We start from the raw sequence: 21,067 nt of genomic DNA on the forward strand, positions 1-21,067 counted from the left end.
GCCATCACAGATATGCCCAGACCCCAGAATGTGGCTGAAGTCAGGACCTTCTTAGGCATGGCCACATATGTGGGTAAGTTCCTCCCACAGTTCTCAGATACAACCAAACCTCTGAGAGACTTACTAGCCAAAGAGAATGACTGGTCATGGGCTCACATGCAACAGGTAGCGTTTGACAAAATCAAAGGAGACCTGGCCTCACAGAGAGTGCTGGCCCAGTACCGTCCCCACGCTAAGACAAAGGTATCAGCAAATGCATCATCCTTTGGGCTAGGGGCGGTCCTCACACAGATGCAGGACAACATGGAATGGCGTCCAATAGCATACATCTCCCGAAGCTTATCCGACACAGAGCAAAGGTATGCTCAAGTGGAGAAGGAGGCATTGGCTATCACATGGGCATGTGAAAGGCTCAGCCAATACCTAATTGACCTGCAGTTTACAGCAGAGACTGACCACAAACCACTGTTGGCTCTGTTAGGGACAAAAGCACTGGACGACTTGCCTCCCAGAGTTCTGCGCTTCCACCTCAGATTACTGAGGTTCACCTACAAGATGGTGTATGTGCCAGGGAAGGCACTGATCACAGCAGACGCACTCTCCAGGGCCCCAATTAAACATCCATTATCAGAGGAGGAGCAATGTCTAGAGGGTGAGTTTTTTTTAAATGTTTATTTCACCTTTATTTAACCAGGTAGGCTAGTTGAGAACAAGTTCTCATTTACAACTGCGACCTGGCCAAGATAAAGCAAGCAGTGTGACACAGACAACAACACAGAGTTACACATGGAGTAAACAATAAACAAGCCAATAACACAATAAACAAGTCAATGACACAGTAGGAAAAAAAAGAAAGTCTATATACAGTGTGTACAAAAGGCATGAGGAGGCTGGCAATAAATAGGCCATAGGAGCGAATAATTACAATTTAGCAGATTAACACTGGAGTGATAAATGAGCATATGATGATGTGCAAGTAGAAATACTGGTGTGCAAAAGAGCAGAAAAGTAAATAAAATAAGAACTGTATGGGGATGAGGTATGTCGATTGGGTGGGCAATTTACAGATGGACTATGTACAGCTGCAGCGATCGGTTAGCAGCTCAGGTAGCTGATGTTTAAAGTTGGTGAGGGAAATAAAAGTCTCCAACTTCAGCGATTTTTGCAATTCGTTCCAGTCACTGGCAGCAGAGAACTGGAAGGAAAGGCGGCCAAATGAGGTGTTGGCTTTGGGGATGATCAGTGAGATATACCTGCTGGAATGTGTGCTACGGGTGGGTATTGTTACCGTGACCAGTGAACTGAGATAAGGCGGAGCTTTACCTAGCATAGACTTATAGATGACCTGGAGCCAGTGGGTCTGGCGACGAATATGTAGCGAGGGCCAGCCGACTAGAGCATACAGGTCGCAGTGGTGGGTGGTATAAGGTGATTTGGTAACAAAACGTATGGCACTGTGATAGACTGCATCCAGTTTGCTGAGTAGAGTAATGGAAGCTATTTTGTAGATGACATCACCGAAGTCAAGGATCGGTATGATAGTCAGTTTTACTAGGGTAAGTTTGGCGGCGTGAGTGAAGGAGGCTTTGTTGCGAAATAGAAAGCCGATTGGAGATGTTTAATATGAGTCTGGAAGGAGAGTTTACAGTCTAACCAGACACCTAGGTATTTATAGTTATCCACATATTCTAGGTCAGAACCATCCAGGGTGGTGATGTTAGTTAGGTACCGGTGTCACGTCCGTCGGATGAAGTAGACCAAGGTGCAGCGTGGTGACCGTACATTTTCCTTTTTATTGAATGTCGCCAGCAAAACCAATAAACAATACAAAACGACCGTGAAGCTTACAGGGCAAAGTGCCACAAACAAAGTTAACTACCCACAAGGACAGGTGGGAAAAAGGGCTGCCTAAGTATGGTTCCCAATCAGAGACAACGATAGACAGCTGTCCCTGATTGAGAACCATACCCGGCCAAAACAAAGAAATACAAAACATAGAAAATAGAACATAGAATGCCCAAAACCCCAAAACACACAGAAAAACACCCCCTGTCACGCCCTGACCAAACTACAATAACAAATAACCCCTTTTACGGGTCAGGACATGACAGTACTAAGGCTGGGGAGACATGCAGGAGGCCTGGCTCTGGGAGCAGGCACAGGACTTACCAGGCTGGGGAGACTTGCAGGAGACCTGGCTCTAGGAGCAGGCACAGGACTCACCCGGCTGGAGAGACATGCAGGAGGCCTGGCTCTGGGAGCAGGCACAGGACTCACCCGGCTTGAGAGACATGCAGGAGGCCAGGCTCTGGGAGCAGGCACAGGACTCGCCAGGCTGGGAGACTTGCAAAAGGCCTGGCTCTGGGAGCAGGCATCGGATAGACTGGGCCGTGGAGGCGCACTGGCGGTCTCGAGCGCAGGACTGGCACCACCCATACTGGCTGGGTGCCCGCTTTCCCCCGGCAAATGTGGGATGCTGGCACCGAGCACACCGGCCTGTGGATGCTCGGCCTCGAAACCGTGCACATCACCCCATAGCATGGGGCCTGACCAGTCAAATGCTCGCCATGGTAAGCATGGGGAGTTGGCTCAGGCCGCACTGGGTTCTCCAGGCGAACTGGGGAAACCGTGTGTGGAGCGGGCGCAGGACTCACCAGGCTGTGGAGGCGCACTGGAGGTCTGGAGCGCCAAGCTGGCACAAGACGTGCAGGGCTGGGGAGGCGCACAGGAGGCCTGGTGCGTGGGGCTGGCACAGTCTTCACCAGACGGCTAGCACGCACCTCAGGACGAGTATGGAGAGCTGACTCAGGTGACATCAATTCGAGGACACGCTCCGTAGGGCGAATGTTGTGCCTCATGCACCAACACAGCAGCTCTCTCATAGCTCTCTCCTCCAATCTCCCCATCAACTCCTTCACTGTCTCTGCTTCGCTCCCTTCGCTCACCTCCAATTTCACCCCGACTGGCTCTGGTTCCATCCTCGGCTCCGCCGACCGTCCCGTGTGCCCCCCCAAAGAAAAATCTTGGGGCTGCCTCTCCTGGCCACGCTGCTTGGTCCCTTGGTGGTGGGTAGTTCTGTCACGTCCGTCGGATGAAGTAGACCAAGGTGCAGCGTGGTGAGCGTACAGTTTCCTCTTTATTGAATGTCGCCAGCAAAACCAATAAACAATACAAAACGACCGTGAAGCTTACAGGGCAAAGTGCCACAAACAAAGTTAACTACCCACAAGGACAGGTGGCAAAAGGGCAGCCTAAGTATGGTTCCCAATCAGAGACAACGATAGACAGCTGTCCCTGATTGAGAACCATACCCGGCCAAAACAAAGAAATACAAAACATAGAAAATAGATCATAGAATGCCCAAAACCCCAAAACACACAGAAAAACACACCCTGCCACGCCCTGACCAAACTACAATAACAAATAACCCCTTTTACTGGTCAGGACGTGACAACAGGTGTCCATTAATGCAATAAGGGACAGCCTACCTGCATCTCAGACCAAACTGCAGCAGATTGCAGAGGAGCAACAACGAGACCACATCTGCAAACAGATAGTGCAGCAGTGCAAAAGGGGATGGCCCAGACAGGAGGAACTGCCTCAGCTGCTGAAGCCCTATTGGGTGCACCAAAGTGACTTCCACTGTAATGGAGACCTTCTCATGAAAGGACAACGGATAGTTATCCCAGAGACTCTACAACCAGAAATGCTAGACAGAGTGCATGATGGACACATGGGGATAACCAAATGCAGACTGAGGGCTCAACAGTCAGTGTGGTGGCTTGGTCTGAGTACTCAGATTGCCAAGCTGGTGGCCCAGTGTGAGGTCTGTACAAAATGTCAACCTTGTCATCCGGAGCCAATGATGGCAACGGAGCTGCCAAAATGGCCATGGCAAAAGGTAGGGGCAGATATGTTCTATTGGAAAAATGACACTTATCTGCTAGTGGTAGATTACTACTCAAGATACATTGAAATAGCAAAGACACCCATAACCACATCAGCTGGTGTTATCAATGGATTAAAGTAAATTTTTTCCAGGCAAGGGGTCGCTGAGGTCCTGGTTACAGATAACGCTCCCCAGTTCTCTGCAAGCTCCTTTTCTGCTTTTGCCGCAGAATATGACTTTACACATGTGACCAGTAGCCCCTACCATGCACAGAGTAATGGTGAGGCAGAGAGAGCTGTTAAAACAGTCAAGGGACTGCTGAAAAAGAACAAGGATCCATACTGGGCTCTGTTAGCTTACAGAGTTACAACACTGCATCATGGGCCGTCGCCTGCCGAGCTCCTGATGGGCAGGAGGCTGCGTTCCCCATTGCCTGTCTCGCCGGTTCAGCTTAAACCCGATGGCCTAACGGGAAGACCTTCGCTGAGAGGGACAAACGGCTGAAACAAACGCAAACAGGAGACTTTAATCAGAGACACCGTGCTACGGAGAGGCCAGAGCTGACCGAAGGTCAACGTGTGTGGATTACAAACTTAAAGACACCAGCAATAGTGCTGAGGGAAGCGGATGCCCCACGCTCCCATGTGGTGGACAGGCTCAGAAGAGGTACAAAGGAACCAAACACACCTCAGAGCTCTTCCAGATCTACCAGCCACACAGACTGAGGCCACAGAAAATGCACAAAAAGAGGGTGAAGGAGAGAGAATGCTCACAGAGCCACAAGCGCACCCAAAAAGTGATGTGAAGCCACCAGAGTGGCTGAAAGACTATGTTACGTGAAGAGAAAACATACTGTTGGGGACCATAACCAGCAAAAAGAGACTGTACCTAAGTTAATGTTCATACTGTGTGATTTAATGCTTTCATACTGTTTCAGGATGTGAAGTAGCATGTTAGAGAATAATACTGGTTTCCAAAATTGCATTTCAGTTATGCTTCAGTGGTTATGCATGTTGAGTTCTTGTTCATTGGAGAGGGGAAGATGTAGTAGGATGTCCCTTGGGGGTATCCGTACTAGAGGTCGACCGATTAATTAGGGCTGATTTCAAGTTTTTATAGCAATCGGTAATCTGTATTTTTGGCCACCAATTTGCCGATATTTTTTTGTTATTATTTTTTTTTACACCTTTATTTAACTAGGCAAGTCAGATTAAGAACACATTCTTATTTTCAATGACGGCCTAGGAACGGGGGTTAACTGCCTTGTTCAGGGGGGATTCGTTTTTGCAACCTTCCGGTTACTAGTCCAACGCTCTAACCACCTGCCTTACATTCCACTCCACAAGGAGCCTGCATGGCAGGCTGACTACCTGTTACGCGAAGGCAGCAAGAAGCCAAGGTAAATCGCTAGCTAGCATTAAACTTATCTTATAAAAAACTATCAATCTTAAGATAATCACTAGTTAACTACACATGGTTGATGATATTACTAGTTTATCTAACGTGTCCTGCGTTGCATATAATCGATGCGGTGCCTGTTAATTTATCATCGAATCATAGCCTACTTCGCCAAACGGGTGTTGATTTAACAAACGCATTTGCGAAAAAAGCACTGTCGTTGCACCAATGTACCTAATCATAAACATCAATGCCTTTCTTTAAAATCAATACACAACTATATATTTTTAAACCTGCATATTCAGTTAATATTGCCTGCTAACATGAAATTGTGTCACATCTCTAGCGTTCATTGCACGCAGAGTCAGGGTATATGCAACAGTTTGGGCCGCCTGGCTCGTTGCGAACTAATTTTCCAGAATTTTTACGTAATTATGACATAACATTGAAGGTTGGGCAATGTAACAGGAATATTTAGACTTAGGGATGCCACCCATTAGATAAAATACGGAACGGTTCCGTATTTCATTGACAGGAAAAACGTTTTGTTTTCGAGATGATAGTTCCCAGATTCGACCATATTAATGACCTAAGGCTTGTATTTCTGTGTGTTATTATGTTATAATTAAGTCTATGATTTGATAGAGCAGTCTGACTGAGCGATGGTAGGCAGCAGCAGGCTCGTAAGCATTCATTCAAAACAGCACTTTCGTGCGTTTTGCCAGCAGCTCTTCGCAATGCATTGCGCTGTTTATGACTTCAAGCCTATCAACTCCCAAGATGAGGCTGGTGTAACCGATGTGAAATGGCTAGCTAGTTAGCGGGTGCGCGCTAATAGTGTTTCAAACGTCACTCGCTCTGAGACTTGGAGTGGTTGTTCCCCTTGCTCTGCATGGGTAACGCTGCTTCGAGGGTGGCTGTTGTCGATGTGTTCCTGGTTCAAGCCCAGGTAGGAGTGAGGAGAGGGACGGAAGCTATACTGTTACACTGGCAATACTAAAGTGCCTATAAGAACATCAATAGTCAAAGGTATATGAAATACAAATCGTATAGAGAGAAATAGTCCTATAATTCCTATAATAACTACAACCTAAAACTTCTTACCTGGGAATATTGAAGACTCATGTTAAAAGGAACCACCAGCTTTCATATGTTCTCATGTTCTGAGCAAGGAAATTAAACGTTAGCTTTTTTACATGGCACATATTGCACTTTTACTTTCTTCTCCAACACTTTGTTTTTGCATTATTTAAACCAAATTGAACATGTTTCATTATTTATTTGAGGCTAAATTGATTTTATTGATGTATTATATTAAGTTAAAATAAGTGTTCATTCAGTATTGTTGTAATTGTCATTATTACAAATAAATAAATAAAAATCGGCAGATTAATCGGTATCGGATATTTTTGGGCCCCCAATAATCGGTATCTGTATCGGCGTTGAAAAATCCTAATCGGTCGACCTCTAATTCGTACCTATGTATGACATGCGAGGGTTAGGTTAATAAACAGGCTGGAGCTAGAACCTCGTTGTCGCGCGTCCTTATTTTAGATCATACTACAACAACACTCACATTTTCACTATATGTAACTTTCAATATACAGAAATCATTCCTGTGTGATGCCCTTTACATCACATGATGATGCGTTTTGCATCATATGATGCTAAATTTTATTTCTGTATTTTAAAAGTTACTTATCTTGAAAATGTAAGTGCTGACAAGCAAAACATTTAGGGACTATGTCAACAATGGACTAATGAAACCAATACCAAAAGATAGTTTTTGGGTGGAATTTTTCTTTAACTAAAGGGACATGAGAATCTGTGACCAACACTCCATGCCGAGCGCAGCAGGAGCCCATAAAACAGAGTGAGGTAGTGTTTTTTGGAAGAACTAGGTCAAGCATCTCTCCACCACCGCCCTCCACCAGTGCTTTAAGAGGAGGAGAAGCCCTCACGCTCACGCTGACATCTACACACAGGGAGAATATGACTGCTAATATTTCTCTCTGCAAGAAGATCAAATAGAAAATCGAACATCCTCTTACAATATGTGTCCAGTATTCTCCATCATTGAGTAGTAAAACTACCTTTAAAAGGTTAATCTAACTGAATACATTTGGTAGAATTGATTGTGTTTGATTTCTGTATAATGTACTCCATTTGACTTGCGTTGCTAATTTTCTCACAAAGCAGTGTCACATACAGTGGATCTATCTGTACAGTACGCAATTCCATATGTACCCAGGACATTTCTATGGTCATGGATCTACGAACAGTACTGATATAATCTCCTTCAATATTGTTGGAGAAGAAGCTTGAATATAGTAGATATTTGTTCGTAAATCCACATACGTCCAAAAGAGCACGTTTCCCATTGACACTCAGGAAAAGGGAGGTCGTGCAAGAAAACAATAAAAGGATGTGTCAGACAGGTCCATTTATCTTCCAATAACAAAACTCCCCTAGTGATGGATATCAGATGAAAGCGAAGCCAAAACTGTCTTTGGAAGTTGGACGAGCCCCAGATGTGTAATAATCTGGACTTCAGATGGAGGGAATACCAACCAACTGGATAAAAATAGGGCAACAAATTGGGATTTTGACCATGAATTTTGCCCAACATTCATGTGGAAACTTGTTCTAGGAACAGAATGAATGGACGTCATTATAATGCTGAGAGATGAAAGGACCTCTGAGGAAAAGACGTCAAAGCCATGTGATGGTCATTATGGTTTCAGCCTTACACTCAGGACATTAAGACGGATATCCCATTCTCTTATTAACAATCAAAAACTTCTTGGAATTGCGCTTGGACAGATACAGAAACTGCTTTCTGGCAATAAAATATGTCACTTTGTTCCGACTAAAGAACCTTATCTCAGATACACCTTTGAATGCAGACAGTTCAGGAAGAGCAAAACGTGACACATATCCTTACTTGAATGTACCCAAACAATTTAATTGCATTTATATCTTCAGATACACATATTTTGAACCAGATGCCCTGAAGGACATAGGCTTGGCAGCTAACTGGATACCATAGGTGATGATTTGCTTCAGTTGCAAGGGATAATCACACATAAGAAACGGTGCATGTCTAGGCATTGAGGGTTTGTGGGACCATCAACTGCTTCTGGGTAGGTTATTTTGTGATATCATTCAACTTTGCCAGCTAGTCTTTTCCCACACGTTTAAAACAGTCAGCAGGACATCTTTATCCAACCATAGACACCATGATTCAGATTATCATTCTTTTTAAACATGGAGCCATTTCTTTTCTGCTGTCATTGCCACTACTCCACAGAGAGAAACATAAAAAATTGTGCAAGCTTGCATGCATGGTATAAGACATGTTCTACTCAAGTGTTCTTTTAAAGGTTGTTGTGATGTGGAGCTTTCTATCCAGGACAATGCAAGCCATTTGACATGCAGATAGGAAAGCAACCTGGCATTTAATAAGCATGTCTGAGAAGGTGAGAACTGCCATGCCTATTCATAAATGCATCAGTCTAATATTAGAAGGAAAGGCATACCTCAGATAGCATCAGCAGCAGACTAATGAAATCTCACCAAAGCATTTACATATAGCAAGGCCATACCAGGGCCTTAGCAGCATCACATCAATCAACAAGCGCAGCCTAATGGTTAGAGCGTTGGACCAGTAACCAAAATGTAGCTAACTCGAATCCCCGAGCTGACAAGGTAAAAATCTGTCGTTCTGCCCCTGAACAAGGCAGTCATTGTAAATAAGAATTTGTTCTTAACTGACTTGCCTAGTTAAAAAAAAAACTGACAGAGGAATGGAGTGAAGGAGAGGTGCTGAGAAGGAGGTTGAAAGGGAAGAGAGGGAGGACATACTTCTCCCCGTGGCTGACTCAGTCTTCTGACACACCCCCAGAAAGCGGTGGTAGGACTCCATCTCCCCGGCAGAGATACGCACCATGGAGGAAGCGCCACGCGTGTGCCGCCCGCATGCTGAACACCGTGAGGGGATGGTCTGGTACCGCGGGGAGCCGTCCATCATCCCACCACAGCAGAGTGCCAAAATATCTGCACTACTCATCTCTGAGAGTGTGTGCGTTCGTGTTCAAGAGATGGCTTTCCTGCACACCAGCCTGTGTAGCTCCTTCCTACGCAGTGCCTAGTGTAGTCAAGGTCAGTCCAGACTCCAGCCCAGGGAGACAGGGACAGAAAGAGCTCGGAGCGGCTACCAGAGCTTCCCTCTCCTCCTCGGCTCAGTCTTCCTGAATCACCCCTGGTCTGCTTTTCAAGTCCCCTGGACGCTCTTCTCTTACAGTGCCTTCCATCTGATAGTCTGTCTCTCAGCGCAGCACATCTCACACACATACACACAAACACATACTGTACACAGTACGCACACACCCAGTCCCTGCCAGCCTCTGCCACTGCAATTATTCCTCTTCAGTCCCGGGAGCCAGTTAGCTGCTGCCTCTGACCTCTGCCTACGTCTCTTCCCTCTCTATGTCAGGCACATGCAACAGAGGATAATCAAAAACCCTCCTTATGTAACCTCTAGATAAGCTTAGGTGACTTCACACTCAGGGGAGAATCTAACAGTGAAATGCAATGTATTTCTCTGTGAAGCACAACATGTATGCACAGAAGCAACAGGTAACTATACTGTATAATACATTCCAATGTGAATTGATCAGTCATTTTGAATTCCCCAGCTCTATTTGTGACCAGGTTCCCACAAGGTGTTCACAGGGTAATCACCGGCCTCTCTGTTAGGTCACATTGCTGAACGTCTTAAGCCTGTAAGCACGCAGAGCTCCTTACTCAAGACGTCACAAGGAAACACAACTCCACTCAACCACCAGCCCCTGCCTACTGTTATCTACTGAGCTGGCTTCTCCAGTAGCACAACTTAGCTTACATCACATCTGTTTCACACCACTCGGAGGCAAAAGAGTCGTGGAAACCAGACCTGTATGAGTGTGAAAGACACAGAACATGTAAATTAAGGTTTAAAGTAGGTAATCCAGTCACTTACACATAACTGAGCCCATGGCGAGGTCTTCCTGTCTGGACCGAACCAGACCGCTGAACACGACAGTCCTGCCCTGAGGGCTCCAGCTGTGGTTATGGAAAACTGTGCAGAGCACCACGGAGCAGAGTCCTTACAATGTGTGTGTCTGTGAGTGTGTGGGTACGTGTGTGTGTGTGTGATCTGTCAGGGCTCTCGCCAGAGGTCTGAGTTCAAGTCTTGTGACCAGTGGAGCTCAGGAGACTGGCATGGTTTACACCAATATCCTCAACTATACCCCGAGGCACTGGGGCTTCCCTTTCCTCCCCCACCCAGCTCAACATTCAGCCTCTGTGATGTAGAGTGCTGTGTGGACACTGCGTCAGGAACACAGCACAAAAGGCACTGCTTTTCCTCTTTCTGGCTGTAGCTCATTTACTGTCCTTGTCTCAGAAGCACTTTCTCACCCCTCCCTCACAAGACACTCTCATTGGTAAAGGGGATGTACTTCATGAGAATAATCATGAAGAATAATCATAATGACTCAATCATACTAAGTTACACCCATGGGCATGGCACTTGGTGTAAGTTTGTAGAACTGCTATTGTAGCCTACTATCTGACATTTTTCTAACATTCATTTACAATTTATTTTAAATTTTTAAATTTTACCTTTATTTAACTAGGCAAGTCAGTTAAGAACAAATTCTTATTTTCAATGATGGCCTAGGAACAGTGGGTTAACTGCCTTGTTCAGGGGCAGAACGACAGATTTGTACCTTGTCAGCTTGGGGATTCAACTTGCAACCTTGCGGTTACTAGTCCAACGCTCCAACCACTAGGCTACCCTGCCACCCCTGTTCTGTGTCTTCAGGCTTCACCACACCGTGTGCTGTAAGAACTTAACCATTACATCATCATGTGTCCATTTAGTGTCAAAGTGATGACCAATATGTGTGATACTATAGTCTTGATGTTTGTCACATGGAATAGGAGCCAGTGGCCTTCCTGCTTTTAAAAATACATAATACACAGGTCTGTATCTTAAGCTTACCTTTCCACTGGCTGATAAACATAGATCACTCTCGCTAGCTAATCTTAGTACACTGGTCTATTCAGGTACGACTTTAATGACAGTGATCGCCGTGTGGCTCCGTGTGGCTCAGTTGGTAGCGCATGGTGTTTGCAACGCCAGGGTTGTGTGTTTGATTCCCACGGGGGACCGGTACGGAGTACAAATGTATGAAATGTATGCATTCACTACTGTAAGTCGCTCTGGATAAGAGCATCTGCTAAATGATGTAAATGTATATTTGGCTTTAGTGTTTACCTCTGCACGCACCTACAATACACATTTACTACAATAAACAGCTCAGTCCAAAAAGATCTCAAACATACAGTGCACATATCACATAATCTGATATTGCCACATTTTCCATATAATATAATAAAATATATATGTAAAAATTGAAGATGCAATGTCCCTACTTTCTTTATGGATGACTTTGAGATAAGTCTCCACAGACTATGCTCAGATAGTTGGTCTCCCAGGCAGAGAGAATGGGTGTCTACAGACAGACTCCTATTCCTAAGTGGTGTTGATGTGCAGGAGGTCACTAGTTCAGATGTACTCACAGTGATTATGTCATGTGAGAAGATCTACAGTGGCTTGCAAAAGTGTTCACCCCCTTGGCATTTTTCCTATTTTGTTGCCTTACAATCTGGAATTAAAAAGGATTTTGGGGGGGGTTGTATCATTTTATGTACACAACATGCCTACCACTTTGAAGATGCAAAATATTATTTTTTATTGTGAAACAAACAAGAAGTAAGACAAAAAAATTAAAATAAAAACTTGAGCGTGCATAACTATTCATTCCCCCCAAAGTCAATACTTTGTAGAGCCACCTTTTGCAGCAATTACAGCTGCAAGTCTCTTGGGGTATGTCTCTATAAGCTTGGCACATCTAGCCACTGGGATTTTTGCCCATTCTTCAAGGAAAAACTGCTCCAACTCCTTCAAGTTGGATGGGTTCCGCTGGTGTACAGCAATCTTTAAGTCATACCACAGATTCTCAATTGGATGGAGGTCTGGGCTTTGACTAGGCCATTCCAAGACATTTAAATGTTTCACCTTAAACCACTTGAGTGTTGCTTTAGCAGTATGCTTAGGGTCACTGTCCTGCTGGAAGGTGAACCTCCATCCCAGTCTCAAATCTCTGGAAGACTGAAACAGGTTTCCCTCAAGAATTTCCCTGTATTTAGCGTCATCCATCATTCCTTCAATTCTGACCAGTTTCCCAGTCCCTGCCGATGAAAAACATCCCCACAGCATGATGCTACCACCACCATGCTTCACTGTGGGGATGGTGTTCTCAGGTTGATGAGAGGTGTTGGGTTTGCACCAGGCATTGCGTTTTCCTTGATGCCAAAAAGCTCAATTTTAGTCTCATCTGACCAGGGTACCTTCTTCCTTATGTTTGGGGAGTCTCCCACATGCCTTTTGGTGAACACCAAACGCATTTGTTTATTTATTTCTTTAAGCAACAGCTTTTTTCTGACCACTCTTCCGTAAAGCCCATCTCTGTAGAGTGTACGATTTAAAGTGGTCCTATGGACAGATACTCCAATCTCGGCTGTGGAGCTTTGCAGCTCCTTCGGGGTTATCTTTGGTCTCTTTGTTGCCTCTCTGATTAATGCCCTCCTTGCCTGGTCTGTGGGTTTTGTTGGGCGGCCCTCTCTTGGCAGGTTTGTTGTGGTGCCATATTCTTTCCATTTTTTAATAATGATTTAATGGTGCTCCGTGGGATGTTCAAAGTTTCGGATATTTTTTTATAACCCAACCCTGATCTGTACTTCTCCACAACTTTGTCCCTGACCTGTTTGGAGAGCTCCTTGGTCTTCATGGTGCCGCTTGCTTGGTGATGCCCCTTGCTTAGTGGTGTTGCAGACTCTGGGGCCTTTCAGAACAGGTGTATATATATACTGCTATCATGTGACAGATCATGTAACACTTAGATTGCACACAGGTGGACTTTAATTAACTAATTATGTGACTTCTGAAGGTAATTGGTTGCACCAGATGTTATTTAGGGGCTTCATAGCAAAGGGGGTGAATACATATGCACGCACCACTTTTACGTTTTTTTTTTTTTTTAAATAAGTATTTTATTTTATTTCACTTAACCAATTTAGACTATTTTGTGTATGTCCATTACATAAAATCCAAATAAAAATCCATTTAAATTACAGGTTGTAATGCAACAAAATAGGAAAAACGCCAAGGGGGGTGAATACTTTTGCAAGGCACTGTATATGTTCAGTTCAACAATAAGATCTTGAATCACAGAATGGGCATTATCTATTCTAAACCACTATGCTAATTGAAACAGCATAAAAGACTAGAAAAGCAGCAACACCTGCTGTACAAGGAGAATATCAGAGTATTTCCACTGTTTGTTTTTCTACTTAAGGTCAGAGGCAGGGAGTAAATTCCATCATATGACATCACCATGTGGCTCTGTCAGCAGAAAGCTGGCCTTTGCCATTGGGACATGTGCTCTAAAAACACGAAAACAGGAACAAGACACCGCCATATAAAAATACGTACTCCTCATGTTTGAATCCGGAGATCACTATTCCTGTCGCCCTGCCCGCTTTATCCGTCCTCTCAAATGCTCCCTTCAGTTCTGAAGCCTACCCAGCCCTTACCCCCACCCTGCTCTGTCATCAACGAATGACAGAGCAGCCACATACTACAAGCCCACACTGCATAGGACCAGTGCAGTAAGGCCAGGTTCTCCTAGTGTCAGTGGCATCTGTCAGTCACTCCTCCCTCTAAAAAATACACACACACTGCACACACATAGGGAGGGTGATGAATAGTATTGTATATGTGAGCTCTGAACAGCACCGTGCTGGTAGTAACGAGGTCCAGGATCACACACACTGAGTCAGATACCCACACAGTGTCTTTTATTGCTTCCTGCTATTGTAATGGGGCTCACACATATATATCTGCATGTCAACACAAGGTCACCCTATTTTTGAAAGATACATATTGGAATGCATCTGCTAATCCTCGCAATCAATTTTTTATTCTCTCGTTATTGCAAGGACATAACCAACCAAGTCCAAATAGCATATACAGTATTTATTTCACATTTTATTTCACATAAACATGTTGATGAACAACCCTACCCTAACCATATACAATTATATACAAATCTGTGGAAAAAGCTAGTTTCAGTGCCATTTCAATTATAAATGAGTAGTATGTCGTCCCTGGTTCAGAGTTGTGATCATCTGCACTATTACATTGTGGCAGTGAGCCCCACTTATCAGTGCAGGAGCAGAGCATGCATCAAAGCTCTCAACCGTGAGAAGCACTGAGGATAGGAAATCGACTCAAAGATCAGGTATGCTGTGACTGCACACAATATACTGCAACCCCTTGAGAGATAGATTAAGGATCTGGTAAAAAAAATAAAAAAATAATCTGCAGTGCTATTGATCATGAATTGACACCGTAGCCTTGAGAGGTAATTCTTCTCACAAACAATTCCCACCCACCTTCAGAGAGGAAAGGGTTACAGAGGTCAAGGTCACAGAAGGAGAATGGGGAGTAGTAAACCCCAGTGCTCCCTCTGTGTGTCCTAGCTGGCCTGACTTCTGTCTTCCACCTACATGCCCTCTGTTTTTCCAAGCCTGCTGTGAAGCTTGACCCTGCTGATCTGAGTTGATCTGAGGGCCACCCTGAGCCCTTAAACTGGAGCAGTAAGTCCATATTAGAGTTCGAAATTAGGCCAGACTCTTAAAATAGATTTATGACTCAATGGGCTATTGTTCCATTGTGTTACTGTGAGCACCACTCAAATACTGGCCAATGCCCAAAGGGGGCTGTGCAAAATAAGACAAACGTTTTCCAAAGAGCCCCTTTCACGTAAATGAGGGACAAATGGGAAGCAGTGTGAATACAGCCTACGTCATAACAACAAGGCTGGGCTGGCTGGGTAAAGAAGAGCAGAGCTGTTATGATACCAGGAAGATCTATGGCTGGAACACCTACCTAACCTTAAGAGGTTTAAATATGTTGACAACCTCTGAGTGAAACAAAATCCAACAGTCTATGATATGTCTACAGATTAAATGCACTCAATGAATGAACATCGAATCACTGCAATCAATCATTTATGATTCCACATAATCTAAAATCCAAAAACAGAGATAAAGTTGATGGCATTGTTGTGAGGGGATATGATTTCAGAAGTCAGACGTGAGGAAGGAAGGCATCTGATCAGGACGTTTGAGATGATGAACACCAGCGCTGCTGTTCCAACAGGAGAGAGGATGACCTCCTGACCTTTCCATTGTTCACCTCTCTGCATATGGGATAGAATCTGGACTTTTTATAGATCTCCTTCTGTGCCAAGGAAGGCTTATGAATGGACTATCAGTATTACAGAATGACATGGCACAGGCGCTCATGGTGGGATCTGGTATTGATTTCGGAAGATAGCAATGGCCCTTTGGCTACTAAGAGGATGAGGGGTGGGGACATAGATAAAGGAAGGGACAAAACGATGCTGCTTTCTATTTATCCATTTAACTCTTTATGATGTCTCAATAGATTCATTGCTTACTGTAAGAGGATATAACTACTATAGTGCCAGAGTTACAACAAAATGAATGACAGACAAGTAAGCCAACATTCATCCTGAGAGAAACCATAAACATGCTCACACAAATTACATTAACGTCTAGGATCGAGGTCTGTGCTGTAGAGCCAGTGGAACATGTACATTGTCACTGATCACTTGGTGAGAATCTGCCAAGAATGGTTACTCATCTGTGGAAAGTATGTTTTAAACAAAATGCCTCTGAAAACCACAAAGTGATTACACTGACATTTTACTGCATTTTCCAGCCTTGGTGCCTTTACGATTCCCCGTCAGCTGCGTCTTTAGTCTGTGCTCATGTTTTGATGTGGTTGTATTTTCTGTTTATATAGGCCTATAGACTGTTTCATTTCCCTGTGTTAACCACATAGTATGTATCTGGGGCCAGCCTTGAGTAGCCAGACCATGCTAATCCCGTTAGTTCAATTAGCAACGGATGTCAAATGTCAGTGTGTGGCGGGTCAAATGAAGTCAGGTGCAGCACACAGAACTGAGTAAAAACGTAACTTTACTCGAAAATAAACCAACAATATATTCCACGTTGGGAAACACACCAGCTCACAGAAATACCAACCACTTAACAATGAACAAACATGCACAAAAACCAGAGGGAAAACAGAGGGTTAAATAATGAACATGTAAATGGAGAATTGAAACCAGGTGTGTAAATCAAAGACAAAACAAAAGGAAAATGAAAAGTGGATCGGCAATGGCTAGAAGGCCGGTGACGTCGACCGCTGAACGCCGCCCGAGCAAGGAGAGTGACCGACTTCGGTGGAAGTCATGACAACGGATGACCGATGCCACACATTTCCATTGTTCTACTCTACTAAATATTTCAGAAGGCAGCCTGAAATTAGGGTTACTGCTACACAGGGCAAAAATCTTTGCACACTATGAGGTTAAGAATTTAACTAATGTATACTGAGTTTATATTTCCTATATGATTTGGAGATTGAATTCTTCATATTAGATATCCTTGGGATGTGTTGTGGAGGATTGCCCAGTACACAAGAGGCATTGCACTACTGTAATTCCTCGGTTGCTAGAGGCAACAAAACATAACATACTTGAAGGTCCATTTCAAGTAGGTCATGTATTTTCCTGTAAATATAATTTGTTGGGAGGAGCTGTGAGAGGACTATGGGAGGACTATGGTCTGTATTATGATCATTCTAATAACTCTGTTTAATAGAGGAGTCAGCCGCTTGAATTCTACATCATTTCTATCATGAATTATTCATAAAATCCATACGCCGTTACCCTAAATTACACAGCCTTCACACTCCGGCAACTATGATGTCACCTGCCACCAATGAGAGCTCAGATAAGGCTTGCATCTCTCGCTTTCTTTCTCTCTGAGTCATGGAGCCTGTTACAAGGTTTAACTGCAATAATAACTCTGATGTAGTGCTGCTGACATCAGCTGCCAAGCTCACCATTTCCCACACACGGCTTTTAATGTCAAATATGTGATTGAATTTGCGCAGCTCTACATCCCTTACAGATGAACAGAGGGGTGTGTCTTTGATTTTAAATAAATCCATAGAGAATAAATGCCACTAGCAGAATAACATTACTGTTGTCAGTCTCTTGTGTAGCAAGGCAATCATCTTCAGTATAGGGAAGCTCATTATGAACCTTTAATTAAAGGACACTGTGGGGACCGTTACGTCAGATTGGTATAATAAAGTGTTATGATGACAGCAATCTATAACGCTCACCATATAACATGACACTGACAATGATTAAATTATGGTTAATGAGTAAAGGAAGAGGACCTCCAAGTCTATGGATGTGTTATTTGTAGGCCAAAGACCGCCCTACGGGTGTGATAGTGGAAATAATTGGGGGTCTCTGATAAATTGGGGGAGTGAGAGATGCGAACAGCAACACAGGAGAGAGAGGCTGTTTCCATAAATCAATAGGGCCAATGCACACAAGCCTGGGATATCTCCGTTTCTATGGTAACTGGCTGTATGGTCCCCTCCCCAATAGATGGCTGCTGCCTGACTGCCTCACTAGAGCAGTGATAGAATACACTCCGTAACAATCTCCAGCGTGGCACAATAACCTACTTCCTCTGCCCAGCCCGGAAGACCCGGATGTAGAATATGGAATGAAGGAGAACAAGAGGAAGTGAGAGAGGGGGAGATAGGAATCTAAAGAGATGTATACTAGGTTTTGCTGTCTTCTGTGGCTAATAACATTGAGTATCATAAAATATGTAATGAAACCCATAGATACGGGTAAATACTGTATATCTATCTCCATGATGATATGCATATTGGCTCTAAAATGTGGTTATAGTGATTTACAATTAAACTCATAGTAAGAATAGGATGGGATTATCAGAGAATAGAAAAGTAATTGTCAATATATGACAATCACACTTTCTGATGACACCCACTCCCTGTGATGTGCTGTGACAACTAGTTATTACACATCACACCAACCAGCATGGAATGACAAGTCTGACTGGAGTGGAACATGATGCGTCCATTATAAATCTACACAAGAATAAAATATAAATCCACAAACCACTTCCCAATTTTGGGTGTCAGGTAGCCTAGCAGTTAAGAGCATTGGGCCAGTAACCAAAAGGTCGCTGGTTCAAATCCCAGAGCAGCCTGGTGAAAAATCGGTCAATGTGCCCTTGAGCAAGGCACTTAACCCTAATTGCTACTGTAAGTCGCTCTGGATAAGAGCGTCTGCTAAATGACTCAAATGTAAAAAAATTAAATGAGTGCCGTAGTAGACAACAACATACTACATGGTTATTTGTGTAAGGCTGACTCTGACCTTGAACTGTTTAAAATGTAAATTGTGTATAAATTGCAACAATAATGATCAGCACAAACCTGACATTTCTATCTGTTTAGAGCAAATATTCACACATGTATCTCTATGGTCAAGCATTTCATATCTAGGCATCTCTAAAGATGCTGTCTGGAATAGGGAGACCATGCAGGGAGCAGCTGCTGGGTATCCCCTTGGCTGATGGCTCATGGAGGGATGAAGACAGGACACTCACCGACATGTGTGATGACACAGCCCACACGTTTCTGGAACTCCTGCAGAGACATCTCATCCTCTATCAGCCAGCAGAGCATCTTAGGGTGTGGGCAGCATCTGCTCTTCTCTTCGGTCCACTCTACTTCGTCAACACGCTCTCTCACCGGAGGCTGAAGCACCCTCCTCACACAATGCCTCCCAGTCCGCAAGCACCTCTGAGGGATGATGTGAAAGAAGGGAAGCAACTTGAGGGTCTGAGGATACCTCTAACTCCACTGAAAATATCTCTTCACGTCAAAAATGACAATACAATGTAGCATAGTACGTGTGTGTGTGTCATTAATAATGGATACTCACACACACACACACACTCACTGGGTGAGCCAATCAGGAGGATTTCACGGTGCTTTCAGGCAGATGCTCGGCTTGCTGTAATAAAGGCTGAGTCAGACACCAGGAAGCAAATCAGAGAGCCGCTACCTGCCTTGGGGAGATAGGGGGCTAATGGATTCACTAACACAAAACCTGGAGATATAGAGCCACTGGAACGGAGCTAAAGTACCTCATGGGGCATGATGAAAACTTTGTTTCAAGAAAATAATTTAATTCATTATTATTATTATTTTATTAATTATGAAAATTATTATTGTCTAAATGGCAGACAATATAACAGAAATCCAACTATGATATTCAATAATATTATAGCAATTTAAAATATAATATTGTAAGTAAAGGATTTGATTTTCAAGTCAGGCATTTTAATAATGGAAATATGTAGGCTGAAATTGGCTACTAGCATAAAAAACTAAATATGTAGATATGACTATTAATACATTTAGCATTACTATTGTAATGTCATGAAAGAAAGCATCATCAATAGGCTGTTTACCCTTCTTTTTGGTTTTGAAACCCCATCCAATAATGGCAACCCACCCCTCTACTATTCTGTCCCACATTTTGATGAAATCCAGCCAAGAGATGAAATGCAAGCCAAGAGCATTATCGTCTTACCACATGCCAGTGCTCTTGGGACCGTGGCGATTGCCTAGGAGATGAGCATTGAGAAACTGCCCAGCAGACATCTGCGCTCCCACTCCATTACCACTGGAGACAATCATGTGACGCATAGCTGGTCGTGACAGCTGGTCGTGACTGGTGATGAGAGGTATACAATAATATCAGAATGAAAATGTGTAGGCTATAGGCCTACATATTATTTTAACTTATTTCACCACTTATTTTTCATACATCATTCCTAGTACAACAGAAACGACCCTCCCTAGTGTCGATGAAGAAGAGATGGAGGAGAGGAAGCCGCTTCTGACTTTTGAAATGCTACTGTCGCTCACCTCTCTGATTGTCGATTCAGTCAAGGTGACTAGAAGCAGCCTTGTTTTGGTTAATTGTGTAAATGAAGAACAGAAGAATAGTACGATGCTGTCATGGCGAGACGGTCGATGGCGGTTGGAACAGCGCGCTTGTTTGAAATGGAAAAGTGTTGCGGTAGCTATTGATAAAGAAGATAATCTAGGCGAAGCAGCTACTTTACAAGTGGGATGCACTGTTGAGCTCTACATCCCGAGGGGTTCGTGCTGATTGTACAGAGATTGTGACAGCTGGTTCAATGGTGTCCCTTGAGAAGGCAAGAATAAGATGCATGTCAGGAGAAGTGCAGTATTATCAAAAGGAGACGTATACTTGGAATACAGGGGAGGAATGGAGGGAAAATGAGAGGCAGAGGAGGTCTAAGAGAGAGAGGGAGGAAGAGGGTGAGCTTGAGTCGGGTTAAAAATGGCATAAAAAAAGGGAGATGGTTTGTTAAAGAAGAATGGTAGAAAGTGCAAGCAGAGTGAGCAGAAGACAGGAGAAGAAATGGAAGTGAATGAGGGAAAAGTATCGGAGGTGGTAGGTGTGGTGAAGTTTTCTGAGCCTGAGGCTTGCACTGAGGGTTAGGATGAAGATGAGTCTGTGACAGTAGGAGTGAAGTTTTTGGAAAAAGTGGACCCTTGCCTTTTCGCTGATGTCACAACGTCCACAGAAGGTGGCACCTCTCCCCGGTCGGGCGGTGCTCGGCGGTCGTCGTCGCCGGCCTACT

The 21,067-nt window shown here is 44.0% G+C and overlaps 1 protein-coding gene across 8 annotated transcripts in view; it reads right to left on the minus strand.

Moving 5' to 3' along the window:
* LOC106584308 (guanine nucleotide exchange factor DBS) overlaps nucleotides 1-19,399 on the minus strand; it is a 90,677-nt gene extending 71,278 nt beyond the window's left edge. For 4 of the 8 annotated variants that reach the window (XM_045706531.2, XM_045706534.2, XM_045706532.2 and 1 more), the window contains exon 1: nucleotides 18,992-19,399. In XM_045706531.2, the coding sequence (XP_045562487.2) occupies nucleotides 18,992-19,070 (79 nt within the window). In that variant the 5' untranslated portion in view covers nucleotides 19,071-19,399. The remainder of the gene's footprint in view (nucleotides 1-18,991) is intronic. The other 4 variants (XM_045706538.2, XM_045706537.2, XM_045706539.2 and 1 more) reach the window with 3 other exon arrangements.
* Between the last annotated feature and the right edge of the window lie 1,668 nt (nucleotides 19,400-21,067).

Source organism: Salmo salar, chromosome 23 (genome assembly GCF_965601325.2).
Source record: "Salmo salar chromosome 23, fSalSal1, whole genome shotgun sequence".
NCBI classification, from domain to species: Eukaryota; Metazoa; Chordata; class Actinopteri; order Salmoniformes; family Salmonidae; genus Salmo; species Salmo salar.